Source organism: Ictidomys tridecemlineatus, chromosome 2, assembly GCF_052094955.1.
Source record: "Ictidomys tridecemlineatus isolate mIctTri1 chromosome 2, mIctTri1.hap1, whole genome shotgun sequence".
NCBI classification, from domain to species: domain Eukaryota; kingdom Metazoa; phylum Chordata; class Mammalia; order Rodentia; family Sciuridae; genus Ictidomys; species Ictidomys tridecemlineatus.
Window position 1 is genome coordinate 91,863,702 of NC_135478.1, and position 13,611 is coordinate 91,877,312.

At 45.0% G+C, this 13,611-nt stretch overlaps 1 protein-coding gene across 7 annotated transcripts in view; it reads left to right on the plus strand.

Annotated features, from left to right (window-relative positions):
• The window catches only part of Tmem120b (transmembrane protein 120B), a 68,008-nt gene that overhangs the window by 35,871 nt on the left and 18,526 nt on the right, over positions 1–13,611 (plus strand). For 5 of the 7 annotated variants that reach the window (XM_078039238.1, XM_021729310.3, XM_021729311.3 and 2 more), the window contains 4 exons: positions 5,917–6,035; positions 7,739–7,855; positions 11,471–11,530; positions 12,194–12,289. In XM_078039238.1, the coding sequence (XP_077895364.1) occupies positions 7,785–7,855; positions 11,471–11,530; positions 12,194–12,289 (227 nt within the window). In that variant the 5' untranslated portion in view covers positions 5,917–6,035; positions 7,739–7,784. Of the gene's footprint in view, positions 1–4,337; positions 4,442–5,916; positions 6,036–7,738; positions 7,856–11,470; positions 11,531–12,193; positions 12,290–13,611 lie in introns of those variants that run through there. The other 2 variants (XM_078039239.1, XM_078039237.1) reach the window with 2 other exon arrangements.

The window sequence follows — 13,611 nt, forward strand, 5'->3', positions numbered from 1 at the left end:
GAAGGCCTGTGGACTTTCTGTCCCTATCCAGTCTAATGCTTTGGGGATGAGCTGAAAATATCAGTAGTGGAACATTAGAAAAATGGGAAAAATTAAATGTCGATAGTGTCGAGTGTTTGTGAGGTGTGTACAACTGTCACATGCTGTGATGGGAGTAGACATTGCTATAGCCAGCTACAGGGCTGTTAGATCTGTTAAAGCTAAAACAAGCCTGTTCTCTCTGGCCCAAGAACTCTATTTCTTTTCCCCAGAGATTATCTTCCCCAGAGAGATACTTGCTCGTACGCCTAGAGAAGCAATGCAAGGATATTATTCAATGCTGTGCTGATGGTTATAATCAAGAGCCCAGGAACAACAACAACAGCAGGGGAATGACTAAATCAGCTATAGTGTACCCATATCTTGAAATACTTCACAACACTAATAAGAGTGAAGTATGTGCTTTAGGGTGTAAGCTATTCTGTTGTAAAGGAGATTCCCAAAATGAAACCACTTTAAGGAGGTAGTGTATTTGTTTCTTTCTTATTGACAACATAGAGGAAGGTGAGGTACAGGTGAGTGAGGTTTCAGTTGTCTGTTGCTGTGTAAAACAATAACTATATCAAACTCTTTGATTTTTGTGGATCAGGGATTTAGACAGGGCACAGTAGGGGTGCTTAGCATGCTCTGTATAAATACCTGGGGTCTTAGCTGGGAAGACTTGGAAGTCTGGGAAAAACTCACCTGGTTAGGACTGGAATCCTCTGGAGGTTTCTTTACGCTCACATCTGGCACCTGGACCTCCATGACAGGAAGATTTGTTTTAGTATCATTGATTGGAGTGTCCACATGTGACTTCTCTATATTGTTATGGCTCCCACATGGCATGATGGTCTCAGGGTAGCTGGACTCTGCTCCAAGAGTGAATGTTCCTGTGAATAAAGTAGAAGCGATGTGACTGCTTGTGACTCTGAGAAGTCAAATGGTGTTTCTTTTCCCACATTCTACTGGTCACATTGGTCACAGTCTATCTAGATTTGAGGGGTGGGAACAAAGACTTCTGTATGTGAGGAATGCTAAAGAATGGGTGGTCATGCTTTAAAACCATCATAGGTGGGAAGCTTTGTCACGTGATGCCACTCTAGAACCCAGGATGGTTTGGTTGGAGAGGGCACAGTGTCCTCTGCCATTTTTATCATGTAGCTTTCATCGCTGGTTTCAAGATAAATCGACCCGTTGTTGCTGCATCACAGCAAGAGAACTAGAGTAGAAAGCAAGAAGTTCCATATAGAAAGTAGTCATTGGTGGAGTTTATACTTTGCATGTACAAGTCCTTGGGTTCAGTCCTCAGCACCATGAAAACAAACAAAACAAAAGGAAAACCTTGAACATATTGCTCCTGCCTACATCTAACTCTTAGTTGTGCTGCTATACCTAGCTGCAAAGGAGGCTGGGAAATGTAGTTCCTAGCTGGATAGCCATGTGCCCAGCTATAGCTTGATGGAATACTGTTACTAAAAGGAAACAAAAGAGACCAAGTATTGGGGACAATATTTTTTTTTGCAACAGTATGTGTTTTTTAATGTATGAGTGTGTGTGTGTGTGTGTGTATGTATGTGTATGTGTGTATGTGTGTGTTTGTGTGTATTTTTTTTCATGCATATAGAAACAGATCTATATAGAATATAGAATACAGGGAGTAGGGAGGTAAATCAAAGGGTACATTGTTTCAATTGTACAAGATGAATAAGCCCTGAGGCTTATTCATCTCACTGCATAGTATAGTGCCTACAGTTAACTATCCTGTGTTATATACATATACATTTTCCAAGAGGATAGATCTTTTGTTATGTGCTCTTATTACATAGAAGTGATAATAAAGGGACTGGGGTTTTGGCTTAGTGGTGGTGCGCTCACCTCGCACGTGCCAGGCCCTGGGTTCGATCCTCAGCACTACATATAAATTGATAAACTAAAGGTATTATGTCCAACTACAACTAAAAAAAATAAATATTAAAAAAAAAACAGAAATAGATGGACCATGGCTTGGCAGAGTACATACAAGAAGGGCTAGCCAAGTGCGGCAGTGGACACCTGTTTTCTAGCTACTCAGAAGGCAGAGGTAGGAGGATGGAGAGTTTGAGTCCAGCCTTGGCTACATAGTGAGACCTTGCAGAGAGGGGGGCGGGGAGGTATGTTGGGGAGAGGGGGAGAGGAAGGAGGGAGAAAGAAGATCTAGAAGAAATTGATAACAATGGTTATTTCTGGGAAAGAAGGATATTCAAAGAAGAACTTGCAGTTTTCTTGCCTCAGCTTCTTGAGTTGTTGGGATTATGTGTTCATTTTTTTTCCACATGAAGCAATTTTAAAAAAAATTTTTAATGAGCTCAGGGAAGTGATGATAAGTTCTGGTTTTGTTCACAGCCTTGAAGGGAGTGTCTCTGTCCTGTCCCTCTAAAGCAAACACAGCTGGGCAGATGAGCATTTGGAGTTGATTACCAAGTCTTCCTGCTTTCCTGAAGCCAGAGAGGTTCTATGACATAGTGTTTTAATTTTTAACAAGGATAATGTCTTCATGTTTTACTTGTGAAATTAAATATTAATTCACACTGAGGAGGGCCTGGTGAGCATTTGGCTGTTGATTGTGTGGCCTTCACCTTATCTCTCCATGGTGGAACCCAACACCAGAGTGCTGGGAGGCAGTGTGGCCCTTTATCTCCCTGGAGCTGTTCATCTGAAGGTCCCACCTTGTGGAAGGTTTCTCTCTGTTCCAGTGATCCCTCTCCTGTTCTGGTGGGTTTCCTTTGTTACTAGCAGATGTTCCTTGCACTTGAGGGCTGTGTTTCACTGAAGAATTCAGAAGTGATTCACACATAATCTTTCTCCACACAGATAACTTATTTTATTTATGTATTTTTGGTGCAGGGAACTTAAACCCAGAGCTGGGACTTGGAAGGCAAGTGCTCTGCCACTGAGCCTCAGCCCTGAGATAACTTGCTAATTACAAATAGAGTTGGTCACTGTGAGGCTGGGGTATGTCTCAGTGGTACAGTGCTTGCCTAGCATGCATGTCTTGGGTGGCTCCGAAAAAAAATAAAGAAAGAAAGAAAGTTGGTCAGTGTACAGTGAATACTCTGGTAGATGGACACCTTCACCGTGTAATCACAGTCAACATCACAGGCACCATGTCCCTTCTTCTCTGGGGACACAGCATCATGGGAGTGGCATTCCAACCCCAGTGTATAAGCATAATCTAATCAAGAGGAAGCATCAGGCAAACCTGGCCTGAAGGATGTTCTCCAAAGCTCCTGGACTGAACTCTCTAGACACATCAATTCCTGAGGCCTGGGGCTGTGGCTCAGAGGTGGAGCACTCGCCTAGCATGTGTGAGGCACTAAGTTCCATCAGTAGCACCATGTAAAATAAACTAAAGGTATTGTGTCCACCTGTAACTAAAAAAATAAATATTTAAAACAAACAACCCCATCAATTCTTGAAAGACAAGATTGAGGCACCATCGAAGGTTAAAAGAAGCTGGAGACACTAGCAGTAATAATGAAAGGCACCAGACTGAGTTGGATCCAGGCTCTGGAGGGAAGTGCCATGAAAGAAAGCGATACCAGAATGTGAATTGGCATGGTCTTTGAGGTCACAGCATTGCACTGTATCAAGGTTGAATTTTCTGTATTTGATCATTGTATTCTGGACATATAAGATAATATCGTTGTTTCTAGAGACACTTTGAAGTATTTAGAAGTAGAAAGTTGTGTTGTCTATAATTAAGTCCCAAATATCTGAGATAACATGGCAGTGGGCAAAATTTTTGGTAAAAGACCAAAAGAAGAGTTTAGGCTTTGGGGGACATATGGTCTCTGTCATAGCCACTCACTCTGCTGTTTTAGTGCCAAAGCATCCATGACCATATGTAAATGAATGGGCGTGGCTGTGTGCCAGTAAAACTGGACATATGGATACTGCAATTCCAACTGCATATAATTTTCATGTGTCACAAGATATTCTTTTGATTTTTCTTTTTCAACCCTACACAACCCATTTCCTTACTGCCCATACAAAATTAGAGAGCCAAATTTGGCCCATGGGCTGTAGTTTATGGATGCCTGATATAGAAAGAGGACATACAGACGTGATAAGCAAATGCAATGTAATGAAAATGAAAATAGTAGGTAAATGTGGGTCAAGAATATAGAGAAGTTTTTTTTTTATTATTCTTATGATTCTGCAAGTTTAAAATTATTTAAAATTTAAACAAAAACAAGATTTCCTTCTTTGGGAGGCCCAGAGAGAGGGGGGCGGGGGCAGGCTACTGATTCTTCTGTCTTCCAGGTGGGTGGCCAGGGTGAATCACTCATCACTGGATTTCACTCCTAATTATCTGTCCACTTGACCGACTTCACTGCTTCCTCATTTTCTGGTTGAACCTTGTATCTAGAGACCCTGCCTGGTAGGTGTGGGAGTTTAGGCTCTGTCCCCACTAGCCAACCATCCCCACCTCTGCCTTTGTTAAAAATGTTTCCTCAATAGCCCAAAAAACAGCCATTTAAATTGTGTCCATTGGCTTATTGATTTTAATTTCATGTTCCACATTTCCTATTAGTTTCTTTCCTCAAAGCAGCAATTCAAGAAATTACTGTGTTCCATTCTCCCAACATTGGGATGAAGTCTCTGTGGCTCTGAATGGTTATTTCTAAGAATGAGATAGCAAGTTTATTGAATTAATGTGTCTGGGGGAGGGAGGGTGGCTTTAAGGGAGGAGGTATGTTCTTATTCTAGTTGACTCAGCACTCTCTCCCCATTGCCAGGATCAGAAACTGAAGTCAAAGTGAGTAGTAAGTGAAGGGGAATTTATCAGTTCATAGAACCCAGGGTATTGGATAACATGTCTTTGAGACTTGCCTAGATCCAAGAGCCAAAATTAATTTTTTGTCTCTATAACAAAATATCTGAGTTTGGGTGCTTTATAAGGGAAAGAAGTTTATTTTGGCTTATGATTTTGGAGGCTGAAAAGTCCAAGCTTAAGTGGCTACATCTTGCAAGGGCCTCTTGCTGTCTCATAACATGGAAAATGGCCATCAAATGGTGGAGGCATGTGTGACGGTGGCCAGTGGGTACCTGTGGAAGAGCACATGTTTAAGTGAGAGTCAGGGGAAGGTCCAACCTTGCTTATAACAATCTGCCCTCATGAGTACTAATCCAACCCATTGAGACATTACTTACTCCTGCAAGATAAGCTATCCCTTTCAAGGGTGGTACTCCATGACCTAATTACCTCCTACTTGGTCCACCCTCTTAAAAGTCCTACCACCTCTCAGCACCATTACATTGGTGACCAAGCTTCCAGTACATAAACCTCTGGGAGACAAATCATATCCAAACCATAGTAGATGCTATGAGAATTCCATCCCTTACCATCTCTCAGTTCTGTTTTCTGTGTGACTTCATTTTTAGAAAGGCTCTTCCCTCTCAGAGTCCATGTGTAACTTCTACCAGATTAGCAAACCTAGGGGGAAAAGGACATCTCTAAGCCAGTCCTGCTAGCCAAAGTCCCAGGGTCAGCTCTCACTGGGCCAGCAGGAGCCATGTGTTCAACTCTGAACCCAGCAATTATTAGGGAATTGGAGGATACTGGTTGGCCAGGCCAGGGTTGAATGACCACCCTTAGAGTGGGACCTCAAGTTTTACCAAAGCATCTGGACAATGAATTGATTAGACGTAGCCCCTCAGTGGCATATTTAATTGATGTTAGCATCAGAACGAATAGAACCTGGGCAGGAAAAAGCAGCATGACACAGGCACTGTGTCATGCTGCTTTTTGTCAGCCTGTGACCTCTGTAGCCATGTCTCCTGACCAAAGCAAACTATAAAAAACGACCTGTTAATGTTCCCCCACAAAACTACCCTGGCCACTCCATCCTTCAGGAGACCCACAGGATCTACAGGCAGAAGCTGGAGGAGCTGACAGCACTGCAGGCCTTGTGTAGCAGTTCCATCCACAAGCAGAAGAGGCGGCTCAAGGACTTGAAGCACACGCTCCAGAGGTAGGTGGGGCTGCAACTTAATTGTTTCCTCCTTGTTTAATGACAGAATACCATCTCAAAACTGGCTTAAACAGAGAATGGAAGTTCTAATGGGAAAAAAAAGCAGGAGTACCTTCAGACATTGCTGGATCCAGGGAATCAAAGGGTATTTGTAGGAATCTGTGTTTTTCTCTAAATTCTGTCATCCTCCAGATTTGCTTTGCACTCAGGCTGACTGTCCCCTCCTGGTCACTGAGATGGCCACTTACAGTAACAAGTTTAGATCCTCTAGCCTTCTTTCCTACTGCATTGTTTCCGCCCTCCAACAGAATGAAAACTTGTCTCCCCCAGAGCTTTAGCAGAAATCCTGGGATTGAGCCTCATTGGCTAGGCTTGGTCATGTGCCCATCTTTGAGCCAGTCCCTGAGACTGCTTGAGTAAGACTGTGTCATGTGCTCAGTCTATGGACCTTGGTGAGTGGGAAAACCCTGCTTGGTCTAAATGGAAGGGGGGAAAGAATGAGAGGAGGTTTCTCAGATGAAAGCTGGGATGCAGTTGAAAGAAGTCTTGCTGGCCAGGTTTACAGCAGGTATTCTCACAGATGTGGGGTGCTTTCCCCACCAGGGTCTCTGGTTTTGGAGGTACTAGGTTGGGGTCCCAGGTTTCGGTCCCAAGAGTACCTGAGTTCAGTTCTTGAGCCCAGATCATGTTCACTTCTCAGTCCTCATGTCTTCATGGTTTGGGAAGCTCATCTCTTGTAGGTAAGGGCATCCAATGGATGCCTTCATCCCCCAAGGCAGGCAGGGAAATTGAGGCTTTAAGTGACGTGACCAGGTCACTTATGTGGGCCTCTATTTTCGTGCCTCCTGATCAATTCTCCCTTCCTTCGCGGGCAGTTGTTGGAGAAGGTGTTGATCAGATCCCTTGCCTTGGCTGCACATTTTGGAATCAGGGGCTCATAAGGGGTTGTGGATCATCATGTAGACACATCGTCACCCATGGCAAAGCACAGCTTTCTGATGGCAGCCTCCAGAGTCCCATCTGTTTTCCGCCCAGAGTTTTTCAGCCTTAACACTGTTGATGATTCTATGCTATGAAGGACTGTTCTGGGTGTTTGTAGAAGGTTTAGCAGCATCCAGCCTGTACCCACTGGGTACCAGTGGGGCTCCTCACCCATGTTGTGACAACCAGAATGTCTCCAGACATTGCCCAGTGTCCCTAGTTGTGAAGCACCAGGTTGCAAGGTTGACCTGTGAGTTAGGGCCCTAGACCAAGGACCTCTCCCACCATCCTAAGGGTGCCATGTCTCCAGACTTTGTTTTTCTACTTTTAAGAGTTACATTTCTCCAGAGGGTGACAGTCAGATTGTGATCACCTGCTTATACTTCTACACATTTTCCTGTAGAATAGTGAGGAAAAAAAAAAAAGTTTTGCCAGCTGATTATTGAGATCTTACTGTGTACCAAGTATCATTCTGGGCTTTATACTATGTTTACTGAATCATTCTCAAAGGCTGTTGTTTATAAGGAAGGGCCTGCTGCTAGCCCTACTTTTCCAGTATGGAAAATAAGGCAAAGAAATTCAAGGACTTTTCCAAGGTCACAAGGCTACTGGAGAACTGAGGTTGCGAGAGGCCCTGTTTGGGGTGGACATATGGAGAGGTCCCTGCTCTTCCTCCATCTCTGAGAAATGCCCTATCTCTATGCCCACACCTCCCATTGCAGGTACAAGCGCCATGCCAGTCAGGAGGAGACAGAGCTGGTCCAGCAGATGAGTGCCCACATTAAGGAGCGGCAGAATGTCTTCTTTGACATGGAAGCCTACCTGCCCAAGAAGAATGGGTAGGAGTGGGACCCATCCCAGCCCTGTTGTGGGACTCTCACCTCCCTTCAGGGGCCTGAGGTTGAGAGGAAATGGGGAAGCAAGAAAGGAAGGAGAAGGACGCTTCCCTACATGTCTTCTGAGTCCAGAAGAGGCCATCAGCCCCTGCCAGATGGTAGTAACGTTCCTGGGAGGACTCTTACAAGGAACTAATACCTGCTGCATGTGTGTGCCACCTGGGGTCAAGTGGGTTGGTGTTCTATACCAAGAGAACCATCATGTATTGTATGCCTATTGCATGCCCAGCATTGCGCTGGAAGCTCCTATGGTATCAGTCATTTTATTCTCAATAACCTGGTGCATCAGATCATGGTATCTCCATTTTCACAGGGTTCAGAAACATTATGGAATATCTGGCCAAGGGGGCTCAGCCTAGGTTCAGCCAGCCCAGGATGTGATTGTGAGACATCCTGACCTTGACCCTGTCTCCTGGTTCCCTAGTGCTGAGCCTAGGAAGCCTCCACCCTTTAGGCCCACAGTGGGATGGAAGGCAGCTCACTAGCCCTATTACATTTTGAACCATTCTCCTAGTGTCTCCTTTTTTGTTCTACGTGGGTAAAAACTTCTGTGAGTTAGGTGGCAGTCATTTTCTACAGGATGAAAGAGTAGCCCAGCATTCTTGACCTTTCCCCCCCCCCTCTGTACTGGGGATGGGATCTAGGGCCCCACACATGCTAGGTAGGCGCTCTACTAAGCTATGCCTCCAGACCTTTGATTTTTTTTTTTTTTTTCAGTGCTGGGATTTGAACTTAGGGCCTCACATATGCTGGGCAAGTACTTTACCACTGAGCCACATTCCTGGTCCCCAATTTTTTTTTTTGCTTTTCACACAGGGTCTTGTTATGTTACCCAGGCTAGCCTTGGACTTATGATCCCTGTGTCTCAGTCTCCCAAGTAGCAGGGATTACAGGAATGCACCATTGCTCCTGACTTCATGATCCTCTTTGCAGTGTTGCTCAAACTTCTATCCTTGGCTTCTCTCTCCCCAATTCTTTGTGCATTTGACACCAGTTAGAAATCTTTTTATTTTTATTTTTTTTAATATTTATTATTATTTATTTTTTTTAGTTATCGGTGGGCACAACATCTTTGTTGGTATGTGGTGCTGAGGATCGAACCCGAGCTGCACGCATGCCAGGCGAGCGCGCTACCGCTTGAGCCACATCCCCAGCCCAACACATGACCATTCTTAACCAATCATGAGGATGCATTGCTTTAACTGGCTGAGCCAAGGGCATGTTCTTGTCCCTTGGGTCTAAGTGGGGTAGTGATTCTCTTGCTTTGCCCTTGAAGAAAATAGGGATTAAATGCTGGGCAGGAGAGAATGTCCTCATTATACTTTCGCTCCCATTATAGACGATAGGAAATGTCTCGAAAATCAACTCATAGCTAGGAAGATGGCTTTTCTGTTTTTTTTTTCCTCCTCTCAAGCTTACTATTCAAAGCCTAATTCAAATGTCACCACCTCAGTGAAGCCTTTCCAAACCACTGCCCTTATGTGGGATTTGTCCATCCTCCATTGAGGTCCTGTTTGTGCTTTTATTAGTGTATTAGAGAACAGGCTTTTTTGATGGAGGCCCAACCATAGGATGGCTCCACGAGAGAGAGCCTTTCCTCTCACATGTGCTACCCAGGGATGAGTGGGCCAGAGCACTGGGCTGAGAGGTCATCTGAGGACTTAGCATCCTTTAACAGACGGCTTCTCCCTCATGGGGGGGTTGTCCTGACGTGCATGTACAAATCTGGCTCCCCCTTCCACCCGCCTCCCCAGTTAACTAGAAGGGGAAGGAGAGCAAGAAAGCAAGAAAATCCCCTTTTACAGAAAATGTTTGCCATTTCCTAGGGAAGGTGAACACATACCTACACTATGACCCAGAAATTCTGTTCCTGGCCACATACCCAGGGGAAATGGGTGTTTATATCCTCCGGAAGACTGTATATGAACACTCATAACAAATTAGTGAGACACAAAATATTGTATGACACTATTTATATGAAATGTCCGGAATAGGCAATACCATAGGGACAGAATAGATGAGCGGTTGCCAGGGGTTGGGGGAGGGAGAGTAGGGAAAGTCTGCTGATGAGTGCTGGGTCTCATTTGGTAGAAGTGTTACGGAATTAGGTGATGGGGATGGGTGCACAACATTATGTTAGAAGTCATTAAATTGTATACTTTAAAAGGACAAAATTATGGTATGTGATACAAAAAAGTATGTTCACAACTAGCCAATAACTAAAAGCATATGGATAAACCTGGAGGACATTATGGGCAGTGAAATAAGCCAGATGCAAAAAATACTGTATGATCTCACTTATATGTGGAGTTTTTAAAAAGTGAATATATAGAAAAAGAGAATGGAAAGATAGTTACCAATGGCAGGGGTACAGGGCAATTGGGGAGATGTCAATAGCAACAGACTTGTTACATAGCTTGACTAAGTTTAGAGATTTTGTTGTTGTTGTTGTTTATTTGTTTTTTTTCAGGGGTGGGGATGGAACCCAAGGTCTTGTACATTCTAGGCAAGTGCCCTCTCGGTCTTGAGGACTGACCCACAACAGTAGGGGGACTGTTCTTAAAAATATTGTCTTACATGTTGGAAATTTACTGAAAGATTTTCAGTACTCTTGCAACACACTGAAAAGCAACCAAAAACTGAAAATAAACCAAATGTTCATCAAAAGTAGAAGAAATGAATCAGTGGTGGTGTAGCCACCCATAGAATACTGCTTACCATGAAAAAGAAGGAAGGACCAAAATGCCCTCCACATGGATGTAGCTTGGAATATGGAGGGAAGGAAGCCAAGTTAAAAGATTCTACCCTCTGTATATATAGGTGAAGTTCAAAAATAGGCAAAATGAATCCATGGTGATAGAAAAAAAGACTGGGGGAAGCTGACCTGGTTGGGCATAAGGGAGCCTCCTGGGGCTGGAAATGTCTTATTCTTTGACCTGAGTGTTGGTTACCTGTACAAATATATAAAAATTCATCATGCTTGTGCTTAAGACATGTATACTTATGAAGGTTATGCCTTAATTTTAAAGACAATCCTAGCTGGGCATGGTGGTGCATGCCTGGAATCCCAGTGACTCTAGAGGCTGAGGCTGGAGGATTACAAGTTTGAGAACAGCCTCAGCAACTTAGGACAACCCTGCCCTACCCCCACCCCTGCAAAAAAAAAAAATATATATATATGTATAAAAAGGACTGGGGATGTAATTCAGTCATAGAGCACCTCTGGGTTCAATCCTCAGTACCACTTAAAAAAAAAAACACTTTCTAAATTGATCTAGAGATTATACTTATGCCTTCACCTCACCTCATTGCCTGGAACTTAGTCATACGCTTACATTTGGCTGTACGGGAGAAGGGGCAATAGGTTCTCTAAGCTAGCTTTGATGGGGGAAATGAGCTAATAGACTTCCATGTACAAGCTGCCGTATTCTTCAGTTAATCATTGTTCTCATTTGCTCTGGGGCCTATTTTCTCATATTAGTGCTCAGTGCATAATTTTGGGTGGGACGACTCTCAAGGCCGTTCAGGAATGTGGCTCTCACAGGTCTTTCCTTCCAGGCTCTACTTGAATCTGGTCCTTGGTAATGTGAATGTGACCCTCCTCAGCAACCAGGCCAAGTAAGTATGCCTGGATCTGCCCCTCCGCCCACCTACTAGCTCAAAATCCAGGCATCTTGCTCTTTTCACTCAGGGAAGATAGGTCCAAGCTAGAATTTTTACATAAATCAAAGCAGGTTAGCAGTTTGGGCTCTGGCTTTTGGTCTTTCTGGCCTAGTCCTCCTTAGTGGGTAGGCAGCTTGGGGAAGGTTTCCTTCCTTCTTTTCCCAGAGTCAGTATGTTGGTGGATAAGGTTCCCCATTTCCCATGAGAGTGACCCCTGCTCTGTTCCCTTCTTATAACATTTATTACTTCCCTTGTTAGAGCATTTCCCATGGGAAACAGGTGCTCCTGTCCCCTGGAATCTCTCCATTTCTAGGCAAGAGTTACCCTTGTGTTTCTGCTGCACCACTTGATCGAGGGAGAGACTCTATCTCTGCCCTGCCTCTTTGCATCATGGGCCCAAAGCTCTAACCCAGGAGTCCAAAGACAGGGGGACCTTTTGTAGTTGGCCCTCTTTCCTTCATTGGTCACTGCTGACTCAAGGCCAGTGTGTCTCCCTTAGTGGAATGTGCAGGTCCTCATGGGTTGTGGCAGTGGTGGTAGTCCTGGAACTGGCAGGGCTGGGAGTGGAGTGGAATACTAATAGAATGTGACCTTTCTTGGGGGGTTATGTCATGGCAGGTTTGCCTACAAGGATGAGTATGAGAAGTTCAAGCTCTACCTGACTATAATCCTACTCCTGGGAGCTGTGGCATGTCGCTTTGTCCTTCACTACAGGTAGTGGGGCGTGGCAGTGTGTGCATGGGCATATGGGGTGTGAGGAGGGGGCCAGGAGAGAGAGGGGGCCAAATGGAGGCAAGGTCCCTCCTGCTCCTGGAGTGTTTGGTGTGATAAGATATAGGGTGGGGAAGGACCATTTCTCATGGGAAACTGCAATGCTGATCACCTGTGGAGGGCCCACAGGGCTGCTGGAGGGCCCTCTGATGCAGTAGTTAAGACAGAGTCCATTGTGGCACATCCATACAACAGGATGCTGTTCAGCCATAAAGCAGAATAAAACACTGACACATGCTGCTAAGTGAAGAAGGCAGACCCAGAAAACCGTGTTGCATGATTGCATGGATAGGAAATATCCACGGTAGGTCAATCTAGAGACAGCGCAGGTCAGAGCCTGCTGGAGGAGGGGCTGGAGGAGGGGCAACAGGGAGTGGCTGTTCATGGATTATAGGGTTTCTTTTTGGGGTGTTGAGAAAGTTCTGAAATTAGGTAATGTCAGTTGCACACAGTTCTGTGAATATAACAAAACCCACTGAATACTTTAAAAGGTAAGTGAATTATATCTGAATTGCAAAAAAAGAAGAAAGAAAGAAATTTTAAAAATACAAAAAGAAAAAGATTTAGTCCAGAATGCCTGGGTTTAAACACTGGCTTTGAGACTAACTGGCTATTACCATGGGTGGGTTCCCCCTGGGAGCCTTAGTCTCCCAATCTGTAAGACAAGGTGACAACAGGCCATACTTCACAGGGTGGAGAAGGTTCAGTGCATCCACATTCTGTGGTTGGCAAGCTCTCCAAGGAGGGAGGTGGGGCTGTGCTGCACTGCCCTGGGGTCCCTTCTTCTCTCTGGCCTTGGTTCTTCTGCCCTCAGGGGAGGCAGCCAAGTATGGTTTTGGATTTGGTCCATGTGTCAAGAGTTTATTTTCTGCCCTTGGCTGAGAGTCCAGCTGCTGGTGTGGCACTCAGGTGACCCAACAGTCTCTTGCACGCCCTGGGCTCATGTCTGCCTGCTGCGTGAAGCCTGGCCCACTTCCCTGGGGGCAGAGGCTGTGCACACCAGTAATGCCTGCTCACCCTCCCCTCTGGAAGGGGTAAAAGTTCTTGGTGTGCAACCGTATTCCCTTGCATGGGGACCTCTAGGGCCCTCCAGGGGAAACCTGGACTGTGTTGTCAAGTTCTTCACCCAGGGCCTGGATGGATAGTCCCATTTCTCCCCCTCTCCTCTGTTTCAGTCTCCTGGGGCTGCCATAAGACGTCCCACCAACTGGGGGAGCTTAAAACCACAGAAATCCGTCCTCTTCTCTGGTGGCTCAGGAGGCCAG